This window comes from Bombus terrestris, chromosome 12, assembly GCF_910591885.1.
Source record: "Bombus terrestris chromosome 12, iyBomTerr1.2, whole genome shotgun sequence".
NCBI lineage: Eukaryota > Metazoa > Arthropoda > Insecta > Hymenoptera > Apidae > Bombus > Bombus terrestris.
This window is the reverse complement of record NC_063280.1, coordinates 12024406-12051131: the sequence shown is the minus strand read 5'-3', so window position 1 is coordinate 12051131 and position 26726 is coordinate 12024406. Positions and strand designations below refer to the sequence as shown.

The 26726-nt window shown below is 48.3% G+C and overlaps 4 protein-coding genes across 11 annotated transcripts; 1 reads left to right on the top strand and 3 right to left on the bottom strand.

Annotated features, from left to right (window-relative positions):
• Nucleotides 1–1648: 1648 nt before the first annotated feature.
• On the top strand, nucleotides 1649–15094 carry LOC100645297 (nitric oxide-associated protein 1). 3 transcript variants are annotated; one of them, XM_048410975.1, is made up of 6 exons: nucleotides 1649–3681; nucleotides 3814–4110; nucleotides 4200–4521; nucleotides 4634–4867; nucleotides 4929–5035; nucleotides 14530–15094. In XM_048410975.1, exons 1-6 carry the CDS (start codon nucleotides 2442–2444, stop codon nucleotides 14634–14636), a joined length of 2307 nt encoding a protein of 768 aa, XP_048266932.1. In that variant the 5' UTR covers nucleotides 1649–2441; the 3' UTR covers nucleotides 14637–15094. The 3 variants fall into 3 exon arrangements, with proteins under 3 accessions (XP_048266932.1, XP_048266933.1, XP_012170144.2); XM_048410976.1 differs by having other exon boundaries at nucleotides 1654–3681; nucleotides 4634–4854; XM_012314754.3 differs by lacking the exon at nucleotides 14530–15094 and having other exon boundaries at nucleotides 1656–3681; nucleotides 4634–4854; nucleotides 4929–5306.
• LOC100645770 (spermatogenesis-associated protein 6) lies at nucleotides 5123–7063 on the bottom strand. Its single transcript, XM_003399588.4, has 6 exons — nucleotides 6779–7063; nucleotides 6342–6701; nucleotides 6147–6266; nucleotides 5969–6069; nucleotides 5554–5877; nucleotides 5123–5443 (listed from the first exon to the last, which is right to left on the bottom strand). Exons 1-6 carry the CDS (start codon nucleotides 6824–6826, stop codon nucleotides 5374–5376), a joined length of 1023 nt encoding a protein of 340 aa, XP_003399636.2. The 5' UTR covers nucleotides 6827–7063; the 3' UTR covers nucleotides 5123–5373.
• On the bottom strand, nucleotides 7242–7712 carry LOC105666333. Its single transcript, XM_012314753.3, has 2 exons — nucleotides 7458–7712; nucleotides 7242–7401 (listed from the first exon to the last, which is right to left on the bottom strand). Exons 1-2 carry the CDS (start codon nucleotides 7697–7699, stop codon nucleotides 7242–7244), a joined length of 402 nt encoding a protein of 133 aa, XP_012170143.1. The 5' UTR covers nucleotides 7700–7712.
• Nucleotides 7873–26726, bottom strand: LOC100642972 (serine/arginine repetitive matrix protein 2). Of its 6 annotated transcripts, XM_048410973.1 has the most exons (14): nucleotides 26467–26726; nucleotides 22597–22710; nucleotides 22217–22416; nucleotides 21671–22141; nucleotides 21073–21589; nucleotides 19805–20978; nucleotides 19352–19729; nucleotides 18883–19268; nucleotides 18485–18781; nucleotides 18329–18364; nucleotides 17694–17863; nucleotides 9757–13513; nucleotides 9322–9645; nucleotides 7873–9239 (listed from the first exon to the last, which is right to left on the bottom strand). In XM_048410973.1, exons 2-14 carry the CDS (start codon nucleotides 22692–22694, stop codon nucleotides 9152–9154), a joined length of 7896 nt encoding a protein of 2631 aa, XP_048266930.1. In that variant the 5' UTR covers nucleotides 22695–22710; nucleotides 26467–26726; the 3' UTR covers nucleotides 7873–9151. The 6 variants fall into 6 exon arrangements, with proteins under 6 accessions (XP_048266930.1, XP_012170139.2, XP_012170141.2 ...); XM_012314749.3 differs by having other exon boundaries at nucleotides 9322–13513; XM_012314751.3 differs by having other exon boundaries at nucleotides 9322–13513; nucleotides 19817–20978.

The following is a 26726-nucleotide window of genomic DNA, read 5'->3' as shown; positions in this document are numbered from 1 at the left end:
TCGATCTCTCTATGGATTTAGATTTTTGCTCAATGATATCCTTTCGTCGTTAACCGCGACTTTGTTTAACTCAGTAAGACTATCGTACCGAGCAGTTTTGAGAAAGTCTATTTTAGACGTTTGAAATATCCAAGAACGACGGACGACGATTATTCAATCGACACACTCGGAGTGTTGTTTGTTCCTTGGGACAAATGCATATTTAGAAATTAAAATAATTCTATAAAAAATACGCTTAATCGGTGACAACGAGCTGCTGAGTTAAGCAATATTTCGGAACTTCTAAGCCGTTTGAAAATTGCTTACGATCCGGCGCGTTAAATTTCGTGCCAAGTTCGTTGAAAGATTTATTTGTTAAAATATTTTCTATTTGATCATGAGTTAGCATTGGTATAAAACATTGGTTTAATAGCTTGAATCTTTTTGGGATATTCTGACCATCGGTAATATTTGCTTTGTTGACACATAATTCTTGTCGCTTTCCTTCCTTCTCTGTTCTTCCTCTCCTGAGAATAACAATAGCGTGTAACGTGCCTGTGCACGATCTCGTCCGCCTGGATCTGTCTACTGCCTATTGCCTGCCTACCTACCTACCTACTTACCTACCTACATGCCTACATATTACCTATATACGCATATACATATATGCGTACATATATCTTTTACGATCGAAGAACCGCCTTTTCCCGCGTCCGTGAAGCAAGCTTGATCAGTGGATGACTTCCGGTAAATTTGTCCTTCCTCTTAGTTCAATCAGCCTACCTACCGAAATTTAAACGATATTCTACGAGGGAAAGATAAAAATCGTCCCAATATTATGAATTATACGTTGTCGTATCATAAATTAACGTTATTCGATATCAAGACTAAGGATGGACGACCTCTGTGCGGCTGACACGAGTTAAACTCGACGACCTCGTACGTGCATGTCACTAGTCACGTATGCTTTGTCGATAACTATTTATACGTATGTTTTTTCTACGTTGAACTATTTTAATGTCAGAGCAATAAAAGAGAAACAAACACGCTACATGTGATAGAATCCCAAGATTCGCATTTTTCATTGTCTTTTATTATTCGTATGCAAATTGTCGCAACACACGTATATAAACACGCTTGCATATAACATTGAATGAATTTATTTTATAAGCATCGTAATCTGCATTCCTACATTACTTACATTATCGCCTTTTGTCTCAATTTTATCTTCATTATCCCTTTACGGAAACACGTATAGTATAATATTTGAACGAAATCGATGATCAAGTAATAGAGACGTTACTGCCATCTATAGTTCACAGTATGTATGTATGTACATACGTATAAGAACATCACGGAGATGAACATTGCTTTACCTTTATCCTTGAAACGTTATACCTAATGCGTTTCATGAAAATCGTAATGAACTGTATTTGAATTCGATAAACTGTCGTCTCATTCCTATTGGCATTCTTATGGATTCGAATATATATATATATATGTATTGTATACATATGCATTCAATTACAGCAAATGTAAAATAACACTTACCTATGCTCGTATATATATATATGTATGTAGTAAAGAAATATTGTTGATGGAATTTTTTAAACAAGACCATTAAAAATAAACCAATACGATTACAGGTACTATATGGAATGCGGCAAATATGCAGAGATTCAGGTATTCAACCCTGACCGCCTTTCGTGTCTTCGACCGATATAGCTCGCACCGCACCCTTCCCCTACTATAGAATCATTTTTTCAATTTTTCTTTTTAGTACTTAAATTTGCTACAGTAGAAACGACAATGGGAAGACTTCTGTGAGCTGCACACCGTTTACACAAAAATGACAATTTTTATTTGTACGTGAGTAACGAGCTAGAATAAACAAAACGTTGTATAATAACGTTGTATAATACCAGATAATATGTTATAAAGTGTCGCTATTCGTACGTATTTGTACAACTTTTGCATCAACTTAACAATGAAATATAAACGATAAATATAAACGTTAAAGCGTTTATCCCTAATATAATCTGTTAATCGATCGAACACGTTTTATAGTATTTACTGCTTGAGATATACTTCAGATGTACAACAAATGTCGAACTTGATCGAGATATCGATCGATGGATACATCACTTTTCAACGTTTCACTACATGGTAGTGTCGATTCATTCGACTCGTAACTTCATTCACGTGTGTACGTTTTCAATGGGCCAGAAGTATTTTGAGGTTATGTATAATCTCACCAGGCGATATGTATTTCATTTTACCAAGCTGGACGTAACAGTTGATACAGTGCAAAGATTTTGATAGATTTTTCGATCGTAAAATGTCGGACGTTACAAATTTGAATAATATATCGATAGATTGTAAGAGGTAGTATCTCCATAAAATGTGATATCGTTGATTATTGATATTGTATCTTCGCACGAATCGTCGTACAAAACTCAGATATGAAATTTTGGTTGTTTCGATTACATAATTACGGTGTATGCCGTAATTTGAAATTACGGCACTTTGGACATGCGACTTTGTATAGAAACGCTGAGTCGATCGAAGCAAAAGTAGATCCAAGGATTCTGGCTCTCAGAGATAAATTGCTGTATTGTGATTACTTAGATTCTGGAAAGGTGAAAATGGGGTTTCTAAAGCGGAAAAAGTTGGAGAAATTGAAATTCGACTATGAGAAAATGCAAAGGTATGAAGAAATTGCTCATAAACCTGCTTTCAGTATACTGCTGAACGATCTAACGGAAGGTAAAAATAAGATCGTCTTTGGCCAAGAAGAAAAGAAAACGGAGGACAATAATTCTGAAAAGGAAACTGTAGTAAAACGAAAGCCTGTACACATGCCTTACGAGATGGTAGATTCGTATGAAATAATCGATTCGAGAATATCGGATGACACTGAAGAAACGAGTTCGTTTCAATTAAACGAAGAATACAAGAATTTGTACGAAAAGTATTTGGAGATGAAGAAGAGCGGTTTGAGCGAGCTTAGTTTCAAAGATTTCATAAAGTCCATGGAAGACGATGTCGATGGATCGGATACGGACGATCTGCCAAATGCAGAGTTGCGGAAAGTTTCAGATACTTGGATGTCCGATTACGAACAGTTCGACGACACTTTGCTCAACGTGAATTGTTACGGTACATCGGATCCTAATTCGAAAATAAGTTGTGTACCGTGCGGTGGTTGTGGTGCATTATTGCACTGCAGGGATCCAGCGATCCCTGGATATTTACCGTCGGAATTGTTTTCGTTTAAAAGCGACGAAGACTTGAAATCCATGACATGTCAAAGGTGTCATTTTTTAAGGTTCTACAACACGGCTTTAGAAGTGAAAGTATCGATCGAAGATTATCCCAAGTTATTGAGAGTGATCAAAAGTAAAAAATGCGCCGTCATACTGATAATCGATCTGACCGATTTCCCTTGCAGTATTTGGCCCGATCTGAAGAGTATTTTGCATCCATTTACTCCTATTTTCTTGGTCGGGAACAAAATCGATCTGTTGCCCACCGATAGCCCGTCATTCCTCGAGAACGTAAAACAATGTTTAGTAGATTCCGTGATCAATGTAACCGGCGTAAAGAGGGAAAACATTACGCACGTGCAACTTACCTCCGCGAAAACTGGCTACGGCATAGAGCATCTTATAAATAAGTTGCAATACAAGTGGCGTCACAAAGGTGCGTACTATCTATCGCGTCTGCTTCGTTCTAACGGGAGAAATCAAAGAGAAAGTTGTCAACGTCTAAGATACGTATTTATTTAAGAAATGCTAGTTTCGATGATTACGCATAATCGTCGATATATTTCAGGTGACGTTTATTTGGTTGGTTGTACAAACGTTGGCAAATCTTCCTTGTTCAATACTTTGTTAAATTCTGATTATTGTAAAGTACAAGCTATCGATCTGGTGCAACGCGCAACGGTGTCTGCTTGGCCAGGAACTACGTTAAACTTACTCAAGTTTCCAATTTTAAATCCGACTGATGAAAAACGTTGGTTAAGAACAGTAAGGCTTATCAATGAGAGGTTTTATAGGACGCAAGAATCACATTACAAGAACTATCAGTTTAAAATGACGAAGGATATGAAGTTTGCGACGTTAGAAGGTAGCTGAGCAATTTGAACGTATTACCGTGAATCTTCCTCAACATCTCACGTACGTACGAAAGATTTTTGTTTGTTCGTTTGTTTGTAGAGCACGTTGGTAAATCGTTTACCAGGAAATCGTTGAAAGACGCGAGTGTAGATCCTTTTTCCGAAAAATCGTACAAGGTCATGTCTAGGAAACCCGTTTTAGACGAATCTAGACCAGAGTACAAACAGAGCCGTTGGTGCTACGATACTCCTGGTACTATTCAGGCGGATCAAATACTAAATTTGCTAACGACCGACGAACTGTCGCTAACGTTACCGCAAGAAATTATCACACCGAGAACATTTATGTTTAAACCGAAACAGACTGTGTTTGTGGCTGGTATGGGAAGGTTGGACTATCTCGAAGGAGAACACTTCATACGGTAATTAGTATATTCTTCGTATCTCGAAGATACGTACACGATACATATGAATGTTACATAAAGTTATTAGTTATTAAACTTGAAATTCTTTTGTTCTCTGCCTTTGGAATAGATGCACGCTGTTCGCGAGCAAGTACCTGCCTATAACGATTTGTTGTACCGCCGATGCGGACGAGGTCTACGATCGATTGTTGGGGACGAGTGCTTTCCTCGTACCTATCGACGATTCGGAACGATTAAAAGTATGGCCAAAATTGAAGCCGAAAGAGATTAGAGAGATAACCGGTGTGGATGGCGAGGAATCCGTCGCTGACGTTGTACTGTCAAGTATAGGTAGATTGAACTGGTAAACGATAGTCACAGCGGTGAATTTTGTCGCGTTTCATTTAATCTATTACAATCGACAGGTTGGATCGCGATCACGCCCTTGGAAAACGAAAGCGTGTCATTAAGAGCGTGGACACCCGAAGGTCGTGGTATATACTTGAGATGCCCGGCATTGTTAAAGAAATCGGTGAGTCTTCGGGGTGCAAAGGTGCAGGGTACTCCGATGTATTTGTTGGGTCGGCGAGTATACGTTAAACATTAAACAACAACTTGGTTACGCTACGTTATCAGGATCATCCAGCACTTTATTCGCACGTACGTTTACACTGAATGTCTCGGTTCTGTGTAAGTACATAATTTTGTAAAATTATTGCGATCTTTTGCGAGAACTTTGCTCCTTCCCCCCCTTTTGTCACGCGTATGCGATGTAATAAAGCGTTGTCTCTTTGTTTTTCTTCTCTCTTGGTAATTTCATTTCACTAACGAAAATGATTAACAGGCAATGGATCTTGTGCGTTTTACTTGCTATCTTTTGCCGTGCAACGCGACTTTACCTTTCTCTCCGTAAGATGGACGAGACGTTGATCGTAATCCTCTGCAAAAATAAGCACAAAGAGAAGAAGAGAAAGAAGAAGAAAAGATTGAAAGTAGTTGTGGAAAACGTTGGAAAGACGATGGATCGCGCTACGCGCACGATAAACTTACGTAGAGATCTGTTGTTGCGATATCGAATGATCTTTTTGCGGATGAGCGGCATTGTCGGGAGAGATCCCGTCGCATTCGTTGGAGAAGTAACATTTGTACTTGAAACAGACGGGGCAGCTGTCGAAGATGTGTAGGTTGCCACAAACGGAGGATACCCGGTACCTTGGCGGCACATCGAATTCTGTGTCGGTATCGGTATCAAGGTAAATATCGTTCCGACACTTTGATCCGTATTTCATCGGATGGTAACACCGATTGGTCCGGGCAAGTTCGCCTTCACACGAGTATTCCACGTGGTTACACGGATCGTTTCGACACTGTGTGCTGTAAAAATCGAAATTGTACAAAGTCGAGATCGCAATAAGCATCGTAGGTAATAAATAAGTAAGGAAGAGGGAATCGGTAGTATACTTACAAGTGGCAAACTTGAGCTTTCGTCTTGGTTCGACTATGACAAACCTTCCTTTGCCTGATGATACCTTTGACGGGTCGTTTCCTGTGAGCGTGGGATTTTTGCTGAAAATTAGGATTGGTGGAATGATGAAATAGCGTAGCAAAACGTAACGTAAAGTAACGCGAATATAGCGTTTTACCTTGGAATCGATGGTTTTCGGATTGACGATGTACGGCCTGTCGAGGTTCGCGTCGTAAATCGTTTTTACCTCTTCTATCACGGTTTTCGTGGAAATTTCGATCTTAGGTGCTATAATACCCTGTTGAAACGGTTTGCCTTGGAATTAGTTTAACGGAGAGCGTGAGTATTATAGTCGGAGAGAAGGGATACCAACGGGGAAATACTTGGTCGGGTCCATGAGCAGATCGACGTCGACTCCGGGCAGCAACCGTTTGCAACAAGTTACCGGATAGAGAAGATCGGCCAAACTGGTCTGAAATGTAGCCAAAAGGATGGGCTGGTTGCACGGACTAAGCCATTGTATCAATTCCGCGTGGAGAGATTGTTGCTGCAGAATCCGTTGCAAGTCTGTCAAAGCAGCCAGCCGTGTGAAAGTTTTCTTAAAGTTAAACTCGTTGTGAAATAATAGTGGAAAAATCGGCGATACTCTATGAGATTCTAGGGTGGAACCAAAACTGTTTATTCGCAATGCAATTTTTCCGTTAGGACATAGCCATACACCGGGACACGTAATCTGAAAGAGGTTATTTTTCCAATTAGTTCGATTCGAAGATCGATCGGACGTTGGACGATTCTCGGATGACTACTTACGGCGTGTAATTCCAATCGTATTTTCACACAGAAACCCTTGCCCGCCATGATCGCCGCTGAGATAGTTTGGTTCGGTAGCGAGCACGACTATCGAAATATCCGGTGGTACTTATCTGAAGATCATTTTCTTGGATGGCGGTTTTAGCAGACGGAGGGAATCCGTGAGATGGCGAGTCGGCGGGATAAATGACGCGATCACCGTTTTATCGGTGTGTTTTTGGTAAACGTATTCTCGAAAAACGGAGTGTACGGCGTGCAGAGTCGATGTGCTGACGGTTGTGATCGGTGGTGGTGGTGGTGGTGGTGGTGGTGGTGGTGGTGGCGGTAGTGGTTTATGGTAGTGGCCTGTGCCATGTCGGCGCGGGATCGGTGTGGCTCGTTCGTTGCCAGGAAACGGAGTTGGCACAACATCGATATTGAATTTTATCGACGATCGCGACAAACGATAGCATAGCCGCGTCGTTTAAACTTTGAAAGGTATTCCTAGAAATTTCTCGATCGGTAAACCTCTCTGAACGTATCGTATTCGAAGCTCGTTAGCGATAAAATCCGTTTGTTTTCGGGCAAACGATAACCTTGGATCCTTGGTTCGAGCTATCAAGGGTTCCGAGAACCAGCCATACCTATGAAATTGCAATCGTTTGTATTTCCGGACGTAGCGTGTATTTGTAGGGCGTACTCCATATTGACCGTCGGTGGCTTGAACGCGTAAATATCCTTCGGTGAGAGGACCAGTCGTTTCGAGATCAAATCTACGTACTCTCGTCGAACCTCGGAAGCCGGGATTGCGTCGTGTTTTGCGTAAAACTTACCGGTTAGAGGTTTCGTACGCGCGATAGCTACGAACTTTTCTTGCAGGCGAAAGTACTTTTTCTCCTTCTCGTATCGCTCGGTATAAAATCGCAGTTTCACAGGGTTCATGTCGCTCTTATCCGTCCGTCAGACCGTGCGTATTTCGTCGATTCGTGCGAAACGCGCTACTGGAATTTTTCGTACGCGGAAAATTGGTTGGCGAAACGGCGCGTGAGAGAAACAAACGAACGGACAAACGAACAATGAAACATCGGAGTTTAACAATGAGCAGGCGAACGATGCTCGTTCGAATAGCATGGTTTATTTTAAAATACGAGTAGAAAACGCATACATAAGAAGCGGAAGACCGTGGCTAGTCAGTCAGAGATTCGCAGCGAATACCTGCAACGTTTCGAAGGGATCTTGCAGAGATACGACCAAGATAAAATTTGCTCCGCGAGAATATAGAGGGGAAACGCGAAACGCTGCTCGAGACGCGTTTCAGGATAACGAATCCCGTTAAATGGTCAACGAAGATGCGAAAACGTTGCGCGCGACGAAGCAACTCGCTCGTTACTCTCGTACAGCGTTCGCGTTTTCGCGACAGTCCGCTAGCTAGAGTATCTAGCCGGTCCAACAGCTACGTATCTCGCGTCAGCCTTAAGCTTTAACTTAACTTACAATTTTATAAATACTGCAGCCAAAACCGCTCGTAACGACATACACGCGTTTCGAGCAGATAACACGAAAAGAAGAGAAAGGAGAAACTAGAGAAAAATGAGAAAACGAACACGCGGTTCGTTGGATTATACGAACGTCGATACCGCATACGCACGTCGAGTTTCTCGAAAAAGATACAATTTACGTGGCAACAACAATTTCAAGGCACACTTTTATATAATATAGTCGTAAAGATAAAAGCGACGACGATGATGTAACAATAACGATAACAATAACAACGACGATTGTGACGATGGCGATGGTGGTAATAGCGATAATAGTAACAGCGATAGAAAACAACTATTGCAATGTCGCATTTTAAGATTTATTAAGTAAAGAAGAGAGAAAAACGTGAAGTCGGCAGAGTGGACGAGACATTTGCTATAACGAATATGGACCGAGCGTGCGACGTAACGATCGTAACGTAACGTCGACGAAAACAGCGGGCAGGCAAAGAAATACGTTTCGTCGGTTTCGAGGGAAGACGAAACGGGGTGGTTTTAGGCCGTTGGATCGTTTCGTAACGAAGACGAGAGGAGACAAGCGTTCGGTACGGTCGGGCAATTGCGATTGCACTCGAAATCCTACGTCGATTAAATAAATAGACTAGAACGAGGTCGTATCGAAATGGTGGGAGAAATACGATCTTGCGTCTGCAACGCGGAATAAGAGAGTATTTTCTAAAACGAACTGTCGCAATGACTTGGATACGCGTATATCGTAACGCACGTTACCGATTCTTGGGCGAGAAACGTGGACGATAACGCTGGAATCAATGCGTGCAACGAACAGAACGAACAAAAGTAAGGGGACGTTGGGTGCGCGCGTAAATCGTCGTCGCGCGAGTTGACGAAAACGAGATTAACTGTGGTCGTTGGCGCAACGGCTGGTCGTATCAGCGGACGTGGAAAGCGAATGTTTCGTCTGGGTCGTACGTTCGCCTTTGCTCCTGGAAAATCAAAGGAAACGCGATATTACAACCGTCGATGAACTAAGGAGGAGGAGGAGGAGAAGGAGAGACGAGCGATTACCTCCTCTGTTCCGTGGATCGTTCGTCGCAGGAAGCGGCTGAAGCCGGATCGGTATCTTCGTAAAGCTCCAGCGTTCTCGCGTTCTCCGTGCAAGTTTTCCGTTTCGCAGCGTTTGCGCGTACATCCGAATTTCCGTTGTAGTAGCCGTTCTCGCACCTAGTCGGATACTCGCTGCACGTCGGCGACCTCCTAGACGGCGAGTAGTCCGCGCTGCTCGGAGATAACAACTCCTCGTAGTACTGGACGGTTTTCGGTTCGGCGAGTCCGATCGCGTATTTTCTCGGCAGAGAGGAGTAGCCGAGGCTGACCGAGTCGTTGGACAAGCTGGAAGCAGAAGGTCTGTACACGGTGGCTAGATCCGGATCCGCGGTAAAGTCGACGCTGTGATATCTCGATCTGGAGGCGGACAGGTCGAAGGTAGGCGACCTGAGATACCTTCTGAGAGGATCGTAGGACGAGGAGAGTACGACCGGGTGGTCGGTCGGCGACTTGAGGTCGGTGACGTAGCCGGTGTCGGAGTAGCGAGCGGCTCGGTCGAGCGATCGATTACGACGATCTATCGTCGCGATACCATCCTCGCTGTAGAAACCGTACCTCTTGTCCGTGGCGTACCTGTTGCCGCCGCCGCCGCTGCCACCGGTCTTCGAGGTGACCGCGGAAGCGAATCCGGCATATCCGGTTCCGTATCTACCGCGATCCCGGTGTTCGCGGTGTCCGCTGAAGCTGAATTTTCTCGGCAGCGTCGCGCTGCCGGGCAAAGCGACGCCCGGCGGCGGAGCCGTCAACGACGGTCTTCGTCTATCGTTGAACCGCGAGTAGAAGCTCCGTCTGCGTATTCGATCGATCACCGATTCCGAATTGTCGGAGTTGTCGTTTCTGGCGTACAACGAATGGGACGGAGACGTGGGCGAGTGCAAGTCCGGTCGCGCGTGACTCAATTCCGCCGAGCTGATCGACCACGAATCGAAGCTCTCGGGATCGTCCATCGGCGAGAGAACGTCGTTCGGGTAATCGGTGGCGGTGACGGCGGTAGTTGCGCTCGTTATTGGCCGGTCGTTCTCCGTCGAAACCTGCGAAGGAATCGTGCTCGACTTTCTCTCTTCCGGAGGACCTTGCACCGCGTTCACCGCCGATTCCGCGTGGCTCTCGATGATCTTGGCGCACTCGGTCACCTCTCTCTTCAGTTCGGCAACGTCTCTCGCGCGCAACGGCTTCTCCACGATTATCTTGTTGCCGGCGATGCTGGCGCGATGCGTCACCTTCGACAGACATTCCATCAGCTTGCCGGGCAGATCTTGGTTCGCCGTCGACGACGGGGAATCGGATTTCGGCGAATCTCTCTTGGGCGTAGCGTTCCTGAACGAGTGTTGAGGTATCTTGGACAGATCGAGCTTCAGATTGTTCCTGTTCGGTCGTTGAGAGTCCCGCTGAATTTTCGTCGGTTCGTCGTTGTTGGTTTCCGTCTCGACCGTTTCCTCCTCGGAATGGTCGTTGGCAGCTCTTTCCTCGCTCTTGTCTCCCGATTCCGTCCCAAGTCCGTTTTCTTCCGCGTTACCGACCTTCGCGCTACCGGTCGCCACTTTTGACTCGACCGAACTCTTGTTGTCGCAGATACCGGCCACCTTTTTCTTCGTTCGAGGTTTCGCCGGCTTCTCCTTTCCTTCCGACGTTTTATCCGCGTCGCCGGATTTGTCGATGGATTTGTCGCCGGTCCCACCGCCGGAGACGGTCGATTTTTTCACCACCTTCTTCGCCACTCGTACTATTCTCTTCTTTTTTACGCCGTCCGAATCGTTGCTCTCCGACGTTTCGCACGTCTTTTTCGTCGGTTTTCCCGTCTTCTTCTCCGCGTTTTCGGATCTACTCGGTTCCGTGGACGAGGCGCCGTTCTCCAGCGAACACCGATTCGCTCGTTTACCTCTGTTGCCCGGCATCGTCACGGATCTCTTTTCCGTCGATCTTTTCTCGTCGTCGTTTGGTTTTTCGCGTCTCGTATCCGTCGATCCTTGCTCCGCGTCTCGGTTCCAGTTACCTCTCTCCCCGGCCGATTCTTTCTCGCGTGACGCGCTCCTCTCTTTCGCGTCCTGCTTCGATCCCTCCTTCGACGAGAATCGCCTCGAAGATTCGCACGAGGAGACGCGTTTTTCCGGCTTGTCCGATTTGTTCGTCTCGCCGATCTTCTTCGCGGATTTGGCGTCGGCGTTGGCGGCCAGCTTGGTCGGTATCTTGCTACCGACGATAGGAGCGGTGGTCGCATCCTCGACGGATGTAAGATCCGCAAGCACCTTCGGCGGGCTCTTCTTCAGCTTAGCGAGGATCGTGGTCTGCGATCGCGCGCCGTTCGCCAGCTGTTTCGGATCCACGGTCTTGAACAAACCGAGCACGGAAGAGACTCTGCTCTTCGGAGAGTTTCGCTTCGGGTTTTTCGGCCGGGAGAGATCCTCCACGCTGCTCGCTCTTTCCAGGCTAACGCGTTCGTTCGAGGCCGAGGATAGACGACGATCGACCGGAGGCGCGGATCGCTCCCGCGACGCTTCCTTGCCTAACGTTCGCTCGTCGCTCGCTGTCGATTTCACCGTCGTCTTCTCTCGGTCCGACGCGCGCTGTTCGTCGTTGCACCGAAGACTCTCCAGCTTCTTCTCCAACGAGTGCAGAAATCCGTTTCGCGAACCTTCGACCGGCTCTGTCGTTTCCGTCGCCGTTTCCCTTTCCCGCGAGCATCGATCCCTTCTCCGACAATTGATCTCGTTCTTCAGTTCCTTCTCCCGTTTCTTCTCCGTCTCGACGCTGCCTTCTCGGCTCGTTGTCGTTGGCACACTGGTTTTCGACACGGCCGTCGCCGCCGCCGCCGCCGCCGCGTCCTTGTTCTCGCTTTTCCGCTTGATGAACCGAGACTTGCGGCGTTCGTTCTCCGCCGCCTTCTGCGCCTCCTTCTCTTTCGCGTAACGACTCTCCTCTCTGGGCGTGTCGAAAAAGTCCGGCCGTAGGAATCGCGATATCCGGCGTTGCTTCGACTTTTGCGGCTTCTCTTTCTCCTTCTCTAGCTCCGTTTGCTTCTCCTTGTCCCTGGTCGGCTCGTTCTCCGATCGGTTGGCGGCGGTCTTGAAAAATTTGCTCAGCAGCGACCTTTCCGGGACGAGGGTTCGCGCCACGAGATTCGCCACGTCCTGCGAATCCGCCAACGATTTTCGCCGGTCGACGGCCGCGCTCGGCTCTCTGGTCAACGAGCCGGATCGCAGCCTCAAGCTGGGGATACAGGTTCGCCGCTTCGAGGTTGCCGAAGCTCCGGTCGTTTCCGCCACCGAGATCAACGATCGTTTCTCGCATTTGTCCGTGTCTCGGTAGCTGGAGGTTAGATTTACGCCGCCGGACGAGCCCAAGTTCTTCAGTTTCGATTCCCTGATCAAGTTTTCCGCGGCCAACAACCTGTTCTCCAAGTTTCTCGACGAAGGATCCGAGTTGTACGCGGGCTTGTAGTCGACCGCGTTGGCGGTGCAAGACTCGGTCGGCGAAGCGTCGTCGTCCAACGGGTTCGTGTTGGAGTCGCAGGCCGAGGTCGATGCGTACTCCGAGATCGAACCGCTTCTATCGGCGGCGAACGCGTCGTCCGACGTCTCTTCCTGAATCTTGTCCGTACGATACGAACGGAAGCTGTCCTTTCGCAGTCTGCCCGTGCTGGCTCGACCACCGCCAGTTTCGTTGTACCATCTGCCGAGATTGCCACGCGCCACCGTGTCCCTGGGGAACGTGGAGAAGAAGGAGGAACGACCGTGCGGCTGCCGATGATCCGCGAGATCATCCTCGTCGTCGAAGAGACCGACGACGGTGCGACGGGGCGAGGCGAGCGATCCGGTCGCCGATTCCAGTAAGCTGTTGCTTCTTCTAATGGGCCGTCGATCGCTCGCCGACCGGTGCTTGTACTCGGATTGGTCGGAAACGGTGGAGACGGATCGGTCGACGGCCGCCGACGACGACGACGCCGCCGTCGCCTCGGACGCGTCTCTCTCGGCCGAACGGGCCCGGCCTTCGCGCGAAACGGACGGTGATCTCGTCAACGATCGTCTGGTTTGCTCGATCAACGTTCTGCCCAATCGTCTGGTCAAGCTCGGCGTGAAGCTTTGCTCTAACGATTCCTGCGTCTCTTTTTTCATTCGCGTTGCTTCCGCTTCTACGTCTTCGCGTGCTACTTTATCTGAAAAACAAACCTCCGAATGACACGTGTTCTCGGGCCAATCGTCCAAAGTTTCGTCGTCGTCTTTATGCGGGAGGCGGACAAAATACTCCGACTTTCTCCATATTTACACTCCTTTATTTCTACATACATGAAATTTCTTCTTCCGTCTCTTATAAAATTTCTCGAAAAATTAATAAATAAATTTAACCGATGAAAGAAAGAAAGAAAGATAGTGAAAGAGAAACGGCTCTAAGGCCACTGAACCGAACGATGAACGAGTTTGCCCGCGCGCAGCGTATCGTAACGCGATAAAGAGGGAAGAAGGAAAGGAAAAGAAAAAAAGGAAGAAGAAGAAGCAAAGAAAGAAACGAACAACCCGGTTCTTTGATCCGGTTGTTTCGATCCAACGTTACATGGAAGGTGTCCGAGAACGATCGTCTCTCTGTACCGTTATGTCGTCGCAGGAAACGAAATTTAAAAAGACATAAAGGAGAGGAGCAGAGAGAAGATGGGGAAAAAAGGAGGCGAAAGGACTTGGAAAACGATACGAAACGTGCGGACGAAACGAACGAATCGAGGGACGGACTGATACCGAACGCGCTGCTAAACGGGCAAAGGCGTCGATAGTTCGATGTCTGGCACTTTCGGGGTTTGTACAGTGTAATCGGTATCGCTGTAGCGATACCATCCCCCTTTCCAAAATGTACATCGACGAGAATGTACGGGCACGTACCATACGCATACTCACACGCACACGCACACGCACACGCACACGCACACGCACACGCACACGCGCACCTTCACACGTATACACGCGCCATGCACACGCGAATGTGTATATATATCTATATATATCTATATATATATAGATACATACATACATACATACATACATATATGCAAACGTACATAGGTACGTAAGTGACATACGTCTTCAAGTATATCGACACGAGAAATTGTCAAGAGTAAACTCGTATACTCGCCGAACGATGACATGCAGCATATGAGGCTTTCTATGTGCGTACGGACACTAGGTTACAGGTTTTTAGCGGGTTTCAAGAAATCAGAACGGCATTTGGAGAGCGCGATGGTTGGCTTTGCGTATCCATTGCGAATCCATTGGGAATCCGTTGGATGCTGACCGGAAACACGACTTAAACGTTAAAGCGACTCGTGCAGGATTCGCAAGATCAACCACTTGGCGGTCGAGTAACATCGAAATAAATACGTATGTCGTGTCGAGCGACGAAAATCAGAACGCGTCAAATGTGTAAACTCAAGTGGAGGATAATGCAGAGTGTACGGTATTAAATACGATACGATAGCGTTATCAAAGCATGCTGAGAACAATGTAAAAGTAATAAAACGTTGTTATTTAAACTCTTAAAAACACAACAAATATCAGCCATCTCAAACAAGGGTTAGCTCCTTTCGCCTCGCGGTGTACAATTTTTTCAAGTATCTTTCCTCTTAATGGCGTAAGTTTTCGACGGTACACAGCGGATACGTGGTCTCGGAGATCGATCGATCCATCGCCGGTGTTCGCGCGTCGAGCGATCCTTCGTCGATTGCCACGCGTCGTGACAGCGTGACGACGGCGTATTTCTTGAAAAAGCGCTACGACCCGATCGATGGATCGAATCGCCGGGCTGCGTCCGTCGAGCGGCGGAAACTCGCAAAATCGCTTTCACGTCTTCTCGTTCAGCAGCGTGCGTGCTCGATCGACGCGAGATCTCTTCCTTCTCTTCGGGTCGGCTTTCGTTTGTCACGCGGCGCGCGAGACGAACGCGACCGCGATCGCGATCGCGAACGGCGTGATATCGCAACTTTGATGTTCGGTAGGTGTGCAGAGTTTGGCCGAGTGTCGCGCAAACATCGGAACGTCGGTCGCGCGTCGCTCGAACGATCGCGAACATCCGCGTGATCGATCGTGCGGCAACAGAGCGACGAGGTGACGTTCGTCGGATAAAAGTGTGCTGGCATAGTACCTAACTTGCTTTGCCTACTGGGGATTAGCATCCGCCCGCCTACGTAGAGTCACTCGCACGGTCGCTGCAACAACCGTGAGAAAAAAACCGTCAATTACACCTATTCAGAGACAAAACGATTCTATCGTGATTTTCCAGCGTATATTTTCGATGATCGGTCGCACCATCGGTACGGTTCGTTCGTTGCCCGACCGACGAAAGAACGATGCCACCACCTTTCCACCATCTTTGCCGATTAATCGCACGAGAATTAGGTCGGTCGCGTGGAAAATGGATAATTAGGCGTTAAGCCGTTAGGTCGGGTTTCCGTCTCGCGAAACTCGTTACTTCGTCGAACCGCGCGATCGAACCACGGCCCGTACAAAGAAGAAACGACAAACTCTCGTTAGCAACGGTTTGGAAAAATCGGTTACTCGAGCGATCTCGTCGGTTCTGGCATCCTTCTTTCGATCGAAATCCGCCCCCTTCCAATCTCGTCTCTCCTCATCGTTTTCATCTTACGGCCAACTTTGCCTTTCTTCGATTTTCTTTTTCGATCCAACGACCGTGACGTTACGAACGTGCGGTTACGAACGTCGTACCGAAGAAGAAAGCGAAAGAATGCGCAGCCGATTCGGATCGAGGTTTCGTCGATCGAAAACGAAGCAATCGTGGTGGACGGTGCGCGTATACCGAAAATATCAACTCTGGAATATCTCCTCCGATCGCTGATTGAAGAGTCGACGATAGACTGAAGATGCGAAGTAGATGCGTAAATTTTCATCAAAGATGGATTTTATCTTGGAGAGTATAATAGAACTGAATCTCCTCGTGTATTCGTGTATATGGATAACGTGTGCAATCATGCTTTAAAAAGTAAACTTTAGCGTGACACCGAATAAATTAAAGAAGAAAAGTGAGTTGCGGCTGCTCGTGTTAATGGGATAGTATGTAAATCAACAACATTGCAACTCGCTACTACTGCGTGTATTACGGGCTTCTATATGTTAGGCAAAGTACGGCGAGTCACGTCTGTGAGTAATTTTAATGCTCAAACTTGTTCGAACGCGACCGCTAATTAATCGTCGGATGTTTGATCGCGTGATCGCGCGTCTTCGGTCTGCGTTCTATCGCGGGAAAAATGAAGAGAAAGAGCGTGAGAAGAAGAAGAAGAAGAAGAAGAAGAAGAGGAAAGAAAAACGGAACAACAGGCAGGTACCGTTTGCAAAGAACACGGTGCAGACATGCGCTTAGAAAACTGTATGTCGTTCGCGCGCTTGTACTTTGCGCAACGAAGCAGCCGGTGTAAGCCGGCACCGAAAAAAAACCGGTGCTCTCTCGTGCAAAATTCAAAAGGAGACGCGCGTGTACCGGTTACGTCTCGATCAGCCGACCATCTCGATTTCGCTATACGCGTCGCAAATCACTGAAACGTTTACCCACCTGTGCCAAACACGAACCATATATATCTTTGTATATCTCTAAACGAGGTTAGTATCAAATGTTGCAAAAACATCGTCAGGCAAGAACATCGGAGAAAAAGATACTCGGCGGAGGAAGAGAGACGAAGAGAGAAAAGAAAATGAAAAAGAAACGGCAAGGGGAGGAAAGATGGACCATCGACGGAGAAAGTGGGTTGTAGAGAGAAAGAGGATCGGCGGAGGGGCCAGGGGGAGGGCGGGGGTGATCGGCAAAAATAAAGAAAAAGATACGCTCTGTCTATCAACGACTCGACAACAGCTAGGTGGTACCAGAAAATGCATACCGAGTAAACGCATTCGGCATTTTCTCGTACGGCTTGTGATTTCAACCAGTGACAAAATCTATCCTCGTGATATATATATCTTATTAAATAGGACATCGACTAGACGGAAGCTCGTTTCTCACGAACCGATGATCCACGTTGCAACGTTTCCTCGCTTCCATCAGGCACAACGTGACAAATATCTGGCATCGATCGTTAGCCCGATCGACGCCCGAAGTTACGAGAAAATTTTGACACTGGCTCGAATCTCGAGCCGCGTGAACCGTTTGTGATCCGGCGATCCATTCGACGATCCGTTCGACGATCGTTGCTTCCATCGAAACTCGACGACGAGCAAGTGGAACATGGAACGCAGAGGGTTCACCCTCGTTGGATACGAACGATTCATTTCGCAGCACGATACGGTTGCTTTCGTACGGTAAAATTTGTAGAACGATCGTAGAATAATCGCTGCAGGTTCTCTTACCTCTTGGTAAAGTGTTACTGCCGACATCGAATATCGTTTCCCTCGAAGCATTACCGTGCGATCCTGGACTGCTCGGAGTTCCTGGGTTCGACGTGTTCGCGCAATCTTTCCTCGAGAGTATGTCACCCTCTCGACTGAGCGAATGCCTGAACTGTGACTCCGACAACCGCCTAGGTACCAAACAGATAAAACGTTTGCGTGATTTCCTACGGATTGCGAACGTTTGCTTTCACGCGCGTTCCATTGGTCGTTGGTCGAAAGAAACTATTCCTCCGATCTCGTCAACGTAACGAAACGCAACCGTTCGTTGGCTGGCCGTTGGAAACCGCCGAGATCGTCCGAAAAGCCGGCGTTTCGAAAGCGTAGCTCCAACGGCCAACCTTTCGTATCGACGACGAGTCCGTGTATATAGCGGTACAGCGGTATGAGAAGCGTGAGAGGCAAAAGTCCGTTGCAGAAACGTTGCGTGCGCGTGTCTACTCTGTACGCGTTTCGAACGGCGAGGAGAACGGCCGTTACTATTACAGCGAGCCGATACGTTCAAGATAGAATACTCGTGATATATTTTGCGCTACCTTCTAAAATAATCGGCATAGACTACATTGTTCTAAAGTTGTTGTAACAATTGGACTCACGTAGTCACGGTCCTCGTTTCGACATACGTCTGGTAGCTTGCACAAACAAGCGTTGAACCGTTGTCATTAGGTATCCTCGACATTTCAGCAATCTCGCGCGAGAAAGAGAGAAAGACAGAGATGGTAAAGAACGGCTAAACGGCATCGATGAATTACCTCGACAGCGGTTTGTTCAGACCCCACAACGCTTGCGAGGAATTGGATCCTAATCTTCCAAACAGGCGGGAACTTGGGAAGCCGGTGGTACGATTGTCGTCCACGTTCAATCTCTGTGTCAAACTTCGCACTCTGGACAGCAGAGTGGAGAATAGATTCTCGGCGGTTAACAATTCGAATCCATCGTCGTCGTCGTCCTCGCCGGAGGACAAACTGTCCACGTGTTCCGGCGGCTGTCTCGATGGCCGGGAGCTTCTCAATCGATGCATGTGTCGTTGCAACAGATCCTCGCTGTCCCTGCGAACGACGAAAACGCGTATCATCGACTCCTTGCTATCGATCGAGCGCTCGAACGCGCGTCTAAAGCAGGGGGACTCGAAACGAAGAGAAATCCCTACCTGTGCAACGAAGAGAACGGCGATTCGTCCTCGCTGGCATCCGACAACAGTGAGCTCATTCTTCGGGGTCTACCAAATCTGGAGCGGGGCACGTTGGCGGTAGACGGTGTGCCACCGGCTTTGCTCTCAGGCTCCACGCTACCGGATCTGGGGGTCACGTATCCACCGCCTTCCACGGCGATGGGAATGATATATTCTCGGGGGCTCTTTCGGATCGGCTCGGGACCAACGGTCGATCCGAGAGCGCTATCGGTATCCGAGTCTGCGGTCGATTGACGAGACAACGAGCCCGACCGCTGCGAAACCGATCTTTGAGGCATCGGTGGCGGCTTGGAAGGTGGAGGCGTGGTCGACGAATGTCGCGACTGCCGATGATCCGCTTCCATCTGTCATTGGAAATCGTGTATCGAACGAATCAAGAACCGAATCAAGACAGATCAAACGTCGCTCGAGTTGCAGCGTTCAATACCTGAATCGGAATTATCCTCTCCTTCGGCGCACCGCTCCTCGGTCTGCTTTCCGGTTCCAAGCTGGAGCTTCGATTGGTCTGCGGTACCGCGGCTGCAACGGGAAATGCCACTTCCGACCGTTGCGTTCGCAGTTTCTGTGGCTGAAACGCGTCGATCTTGGCCTCGAGTTCGGATTTGAACGCGAACGGAACTTGGACCTTGTAAGGTTTCGCACCCGTCACGGAGATCTCGGCTTTGCTCGTCTTTCGCGGTCTGGGTAGAGTCGCGCTCTTTAGAGTGATCTCCATTTTGCTGGACATTTTTGGTTCTTCCGGTTCGTCGTCGTCGTTGTCGTTGACGCCGTCGTCGTTATCGTTGTCGAACGCTTCCGTCGAGATCTGAAAAAATTCGGTCAAATAAAAGCGCGTGCACGGTTAGAACGTTTTCGTTCGCCGATCTATCGTCGATCTTACCGTCGATCTTACCGTCGCTCGTCCGTCCGCGTCCGCTGTTTTCTCATCGAACGAGAAGTTGATTTCTGTGGGTGTCGTGGTCAAGGATTGCGTGGTCGAACGCGAATCGTTCGTACTAACCGATATCTTTGACGCGAGTTTCTTTGGTTCTTGGCTCGAGGGTGAAATCGGCGGAGACCCGTTTATCCTCCTTTGCACAGGTGGTTTTCCAATCGCACCACTTATTATGTCGATAGCCCGTTTTTTCGCCTCTTCCTTCTTCTTCTCTTCTTCCTCGTTTTCCTCTGCCTGCTCCTGCTCCTGCTCCTGCTCCTCCTGTTCCTCGCGTTCGATTCGCGTTGGCTTCGACTTGTCGTTCGAATTTTCGTTCTTCTTCGTATCCGTCGTAGGAACGTCGATGATCATTTTGGACGCGACGCATTTCGTAGGCGGAGGCGTTCCAATGGAAGACAGACTGGCCTTTCTTTCGAACACGCGCTTCGCCCCTCCGACGTTCACGCCGGGTATAAAGATCTTTTTAGGTTTCTCGTTTTCCACGCTCGACGCCATCTGATTGAACTTCTCCGCGGTCTCGAATATCTTGGAGCGTCTCCTTTCGAACGTCTTCGCAGGAGGGTCTCGCGATTCGTTGGAAAGTTCCGAATCGAGAGAGAGCGCCTTTTCCTTCAGCTTCTTAAACTCTCGTTGAGTCGCCTCGAGGTTGATCGATTCCTCTCGACCGGCGGTCGACGACCTTCTCTCGAACCTCTCGTTTCCGGACAAAGTCTTCTCGTTCGATGGTTCGAAGGCGGGGGTCGCGGAACGTGCGATCGTTTGATCGAGCGCCACCTCCGAACGTTTCGACGATTCGTCACGGTGTCCGTCGTCTAACGATTTCGCTTGCCGTTCGTCCAGCAAGCGCTCCTCGTCGTGATTAGCGACGGCGCGATCTTCCGACGGGATTCGCCGGGATTCGTCTACCGCGAGTGGTCGCTGTTCCGGTTCGTGAATCATCGGCGTTTTGCTTCTCTCCTTGCTCGGTGACCTCTCGCTACATTCTTTGATTAATTCCAGACAAGCTGCCGTAGATTCGATCTTGTTCAAGTCGACGGTCTTGCTAATAGGAACGGTTACCATTGGATCCACCTCCATAGCCTCCTCCGTGATCGAGTTTGGAATAGGCGCCGAGTGATGCCTAAAAGAGAGAAAGAGGAAGAAAGAAGAACAATGCGACGAACGAGTTAAATGGGAAGGACGTTGGCGCGACGAAGAGGCTTCGCATCGATTACCTGGACGCGGATTTGTACATTCTAGCTTCGGGTTCGTCCCGCTTTTCTTTCCTTCGAGGTCGTTCCTTCCTCTTGGCATCGGCGGCTGCCGTTTCGTCCATCGACGGCGTGGTCTCCAATTTCCTTTTGGCGTCGCCACCGATCGGAGCAGTCCTCTGCTCCTCCTCGATCAGTTCTCTTCTTATCCGTCTATCGGAACCGCTCTGATCCAGTTCCATCAAGCTGCCGACAGAATGGCATCTGGTAGGTATCAGAGTTTCGGAAGACACGTTATTCGGAACGTCCGCTGCGGCTGGCTGCTGATCCCCGACGACCAGTTTCTCCGCGCTCGCCGACTGCGGTACCAGAGAGAGCAGCAAATCCAACCGAACGGGAGTTTGAGCCGCCAAGTCCTCCGCGATGTCCAAGCAATTCTGCTCGTAACCTTCGTTCACCCACCAATGGGTGCAAATCCTTTCGATGTCGGCTCTTCTGGCGGGACAAACGGTCAGCATGTCTTTGATGAGAGGGGAGGCGGCTGGAAGAAACGCGGGATTAGTAAAAACACGACGACGTTGCTCGAAAACGGAGAAACAGCGAGCTACGAGCCAACACTTACGCGACGGTTTCTTCGGTTCGAAGTAGTCCGACTGTGAGATCTGTTTGACTAGTCGTTTGAAGTTGGACCCGTCGAAGGGCATGGCACCGTACACCAGAGTGTAGAGAAGAACACCCAAGCTCCAGCAGTCGACTTCGGGGCCGTGATACGGGGTACCCTTGACGATTTCGGGACTGGCGTAGAGCGGACTGCCGCAGAACGTGTTCAACAGTCGTTGCTCGTCGAACACGTTCGACAAGCCAAAATCCGCGATTTTCGCGTTCCCAACCTGATCTAGCAATATGTTTTCCAGCTTCAAGTCTCGGTGACAGATTTTGTGCTTGTGACAGTAGAAAACTGCGGTGGCTATCTGTCGAAATATTCGTCGAGCCTCGTGTTCCGTCAGCACCTTGCGCTCGCTCAAGTAGTCGTAGAGTTCGCCACCGGCCGCGTACTCCATTACCAGCACCATCTTCTCCCTGTTCTCGAACACTGGAAAAACGCGATCGACGTCAGAGTTCCGATCTCTCGAAAAGACTAGACCAGACCAGACATTCACCCTCGTACCTTCGTATATGTGAATAATGTTGGGATGTTGAACGCTCGACATTATCTGAATCTCCCTTCGTATCCTGATCAAGTCGGCTTCCGTCTCTATCTTGCATTTTTTAATAGTTTTTATCGCCACTTCTTGCCCGGTTTCCTTGTTGATACCCAATTGAACTTTACCATAAGTACCTTGACCGAGCTTCTTGATGATGTCGAACCTGAGAGCAAGAGAAAAGGAATACGGATTGATTCGCGTGTTCGTGATGTTCGCAACGCGACTACATACTACTATCTTATCATCTCGCGTTATCTACGTTCCAGCAAGTATTTAGCGAACGCGCGAATCTTACTGCCCCCTCCCCCAATCGTCAAGAATCCCGGTCTTCTCCGCTTCATACCTCTGCTTCAATTTCCGTTTGTGATTGTGAAGTCGCACCCCGCCCGTGCTCTCCATTCCTCCCATTATGTTGTGTATACTCGCCTCGCCCACCACCATTTTTTCTTATTCTTATCTGAAAACAAAGCGAGTACCGGTGTAATATCGCGTACAGCAGGCTTTTAAGGTTTAAAGAGGAGCAGGAGAAGAAGAAGAAGAAGGAGGAGGAGGAGGTGGTGGTGGCGGTGGTGGTTCGTTTCATCAGCTGTTTCCGTCGATGCTCGTTTAGTAAGAAAATTCTAAGATATCGAGTGTCCGCGTTGAAAAAACGATTGGAACGGTGTTGTATTCGCGGTGCGAGACGCACACGATGGATCGGCAACGAGGTCGTATTCGAGCGGACTAGAAAGAGAGAGAAAGAGAGGGTGGGGAGAGAGATATTATTTTTTTTCGAAAGATGACTCGTCGTTAGGGTCGACCTCCAAGCTGGAGGTTCGAAGCGGAGGCTGAATGCCCGCGGTCTCGCGATCGAGGATAACGGCAAGAGGATAGAGGCAGAGTACGATTATCGGATTTACGGTGAAACCGAGAAGGAAGGACAGACGGACAAAATGCGGTGAGTTTATTTTCGGTTGCGAGACGCCGGCGTGCGTCTCTCCCGCCGATCAACGGCTCTAGCGACGCTTACCCCCCCGACGACGCACGCTCGTTTCCTGTCTGCGCTCTGCGCGCTGCCAACCGTATTCCATCGAATCCAGTCGAATCGAATCGATATACGATTTCATCGAACCGAAATCTCGTTGTTTCTTCCGACAGCGCTAGTTCGTTTCTTTTCCACCACCGTTGTGTCCAACGACCGGCTACACGGTCGGAGAAAGACAGCGAAAGCGACGCGCAGGTATCTCTCTGCATCGTCCACCGTAGAGTACGGATAACGAGTAGAATGTTTCGCGATTCGAGGACGAAGGAAAACCTAGAAAGGAGAATGACGATCGCGAAAGCGAAAAGCTTGGTTGGACCGCGCGTGCGATCCACACACTCGGCCTCCTTTTCCAAGCGAATTTCGCTTTGCCTGGCTACCTCGGTGAGTAACCTCGATGCGTACACCTCTGTGTCTTTCCTTGCCCGAAAAGCGTACGAATATTTTTCGAGGCCCACCTTGACTTCCTCGCGGCGAGCTCGTTTGGCCGATCGTCACGCAGAAGCCACGCCAACACGCGTGCCAAACGAGAAGCAGCGTAGCTTTTCACGGAAACGACCACCCGACCGCTCTTTCGCTTTCCCTCTCTTTCCCCCCGTTAGATCGTCCAGTCTGACTCCGCAATTCGCAATCCGTCAGCAATTGCGTTATTCGCATTATTAATTGCGAACAACGGAAATCAAATTTTGCGAATCGGTGAATTTTTTCACCGGCCGATACTAAACAGAGGGCTCTACGCCGAAGGATCGTATAGACATCGAATAATCGAAGAAATAAAAGAAACGACGCGAGGATCGAACGGTCGAAGAATCGTGGCGGGTCGGAACGGAACACGTGCCCGTAGAAAATCGCAGGCGCGCTCGCGCGCGCATACGTAGTCTTTCTCGTTCTCGATATTCGATCGTGCTGCGTTTCGATATTTTTAGCGGGCACGTAGACCCGCCGCGTGGGCAGACCAGCTTCAGGGCTGATGTCCTAATGACTTCCATTTCCCCTTTTTCTCTCTTTCTCCACTTCCTGGCCAAATCGGTGGTCGATCGTCGACGTTTTTCCATCGAACGAGAGCAGAGTTCGCGAAACGACTGGATCGACGGAAAGTCGACTGGACGACGGAAAACACAGCCGGAGATGGCGATCGATTCGACGATCGGATGACGCGAGCCGAACGAGCGTTCGTCGCTGAACGATTTCGATGCAGCGCTAGTAGGAACGATGTAGCCAGGTCATGATAATTTTTACCTCTTATTTATAGACCGAGTCTAAAATATCTTCTGTCAACGCGCGAAGTCTGAAAGAACGCGAGATAAATTCGACCGAGCAATTAGAAATAAACGCGCGCGCGGCCGATCGCACAGCCGATTCGCGCGGCTTCGCGGTGTCGTATCTTCCAAATCCGACTCGCTCTCTTCTCCTTTTTTCCTTCTTTCTTCGCTCTGCTGCTCTCCTCCTTCCTATCCGGTCTATCTCTTGCTTTTCGGCGAAATTTTTCAGGTCGGCAAACCTCCTAAAGCGGAACTATTCGCGCGAACTAGAGGGTCGACGCGCGAAGGCGCCGTTTGGCAACGATCGCTCGAAAAATTTGCCAACTTTGATTTTCTTCCCGCGACCTCGAAACGTCGACGATAAACGAGCACGCGCGCCTCCTTCTAGTTCCTTGTTGCGTCTCTTCCGATCCTATCGCCTCTTTCATCTATTTCAAATCGGTGCTACGGATTACGAATCTTCGTGCACCGCTCCTCCTCTTCGATCTCGTTCTCGTCTCTTCGAGCTACTCGTCGGCTCTCTTCGCTCCTCTCTGCTCTTTTTCCCCAAACTTTCGAAATTTCGAACAGTTTCGAATCCGTTGCAAACGCGTTAGCCGTTATATGCCCGTTTCCCTGATATCGTTTCACAGTTAACAGCCGTTTGCGCTCGCTTTCGGTTCGTCGACATTCGCCACGAACGACCACAGAGAAAGCAGCGCGAAAGTGCTTCTCGAAACTGTTCGATATACGTAGAATGTTTATCGGGCCGGAGGATGTCGTTTGAACGTGACGTCATCCGGTGGCTTGTATGGCATCTTGTGATTCACGTATTATTATTAAAACCCTTATTATTCCATCGCGCGACTCGCATTGCATATATGAATGAATCTCTGTACGTTCGTCGTGGGTGATTGTACGCGTGGATCGCAATTTCTCGCGACAAAAGTTTGAGTCACCAAGAATTAATAGACTACTCGGTGAATTTCATTCGCGACCATCTGGATCTATGCTATTTCTGCCCTCGTAAATCTTTCGTGGTATTACGTTAAACCCGTATTAACGAGGAAAAGAAAATTAACGAGAGAAGAAAGAAAGAAAGAAAAAAGGGGACAAAGCCGATGTAGGGAAACGACAAAGCGTCGATAGACGGCGTTCGAAGGAATCTCGAATAAAACGTCGTGAGAAGACAGAGTTGCTATATATTCTCCGACAAATTGCTAAGGTCAGGATCGAAATCGAATTCCGTGAGTCCAAGCGTATGCGGTGAAACTCGATGTAAATATCGTCGATAAGAACGAGACGGTAATAGGTGACAGAATCGGTAAATTCATTTCCCGATGCGTCTAATAAGACGTATCGATTGACGCGAGAATCGTTCTATCAATTGGGTTAAATAAAATGTATGTCACTGTGTGCGTACATGTATTTGTGCATCGTATGCAACCAAAGCGCGTAGCGCGGTATGTAGGTTCCTGCCGATAAAAATAGCATTCTGATATTTCGAAGAGTTCTTTAGGAACATCCGTTAATTATTTCGATCGTTATCGTTCGCTATATAAACGTAAAAGGAAACATCGAGTGGACGTCATTCCGAGATAATACAGTAATGAAAACGAGAGTGACGTCGACGTCGTGTACGACGATCACGACCACAACCACGATCACGACCACGACCACGATCACGGCAACGACCACGACGACGACCACGACGACGACCACGACGACGAAGAGGAGGACAACGACGATGACAACGGGCTTTCCTTCTTCGTTATTGAGTAATCGAAAACGCCCACGATAGAAAATCGACGCTTGTTCGTAACGTTTCTTTATTCAGGATTAATCGGGATAGACGTTCCTTCTTCGCACTCATATTCGTCGATGGAACGAACGAACGCTCTGAATGAGAATCGACACTCGGGTAGAGTCTAAAAATAGCGAGAATTTGTACCTTACAGTGAACTCTGGAGCCAAATTATCCTCTTTTGCGGCTGCTTTACGCTCCCGGGGAACTATACGAAAGTTACACTATTTACACTGTTATTATCGTCTTTGCGGTGACTCCGATCACTAAGTCTCTACGACTTTTGAATTTTTCTGAGAGATCGTACACGTTCCTCGTTTCCATTTCATTTTACCAGACATTTTTCGCGTGACGATACCGCACACGGTTCATGCGCTGCCACCATCTTTATTTACTAATTTTGGACT

Coding starts and splice junctions, on each gene's coding strand:
- LOC100645297 (XM_048410975.1), top strand. CDS start 2,442: ATGAAATTTTGGTTGTTTCGATTACATAATTACGGTGTATGCCGTAAT. Junction 4,111..4,199: donor GAAGTTTGCGACGTTAGAAG/GTAGCTGAGCAA, acceptor GTTTGTTTGTAG/AGCACGTTGGTAAATCGTTT. Junction 4,522..4,633: donor GAAGGAGAACACTTCATACG/GTAATTAGTATA, acceptor CCTTTGGAATAG/ATGCACGCTGTTCGCGAGCA.
- LOC100645770 (XM_003399588.4), bottom strand. CDS start 6,826: ATGGCGGGCAAGGGTTTCTGTGTGAAAATACGATTGGAATTACACGCC. Junction 6,070..6,146: donor CGAAAACCATCGATTCCAAG/GTAAAACGCTAT, acceptor CCTAATTTTCAG/CAAAAATCCCACGCTCACAG. Junction 5,878..5,968: donor AAAGCTCAAGTTTGCCACTT/GTAAGTATACTA, acceptor CGATTTTTACAG/CACACAGTGTCGAAACGATC.
- LOC105666333 (XM_012314753.3), bottom strand. CDS start 7,699: ATGAACCCTGTGAAACTGCGATTTTATACCGAGCGATACGAGAAGGAG. Junction 7,402..7,457: donor CCACCGACGGTCAATATGGA/GTACGCCCTACA, acceptor GCAATTTCATAG/GTATGGCTGGTTCTCGGAAC.
- LOC100642972 (XM_012314749.3), bottom strand. CDS start 22,694: ATGGTGGTGGGCGAGGCGAGTATACACAACATAATGGGAGGAATGGAG. Junction 20,979..21,072: donor ATGTACAAATCCGCGTCCAG/GTAATCGATGCG, acceptor TCTCTCTTTTAG/GCATCACTCGGCGCCTATTC. Junction 19,269..19,351: donor AGAGGATAATTCCGATTCAG/GTATTGAACGCT, acceptor TTCCAATGACAG/ATGGAAGCGGATCATCGGCA.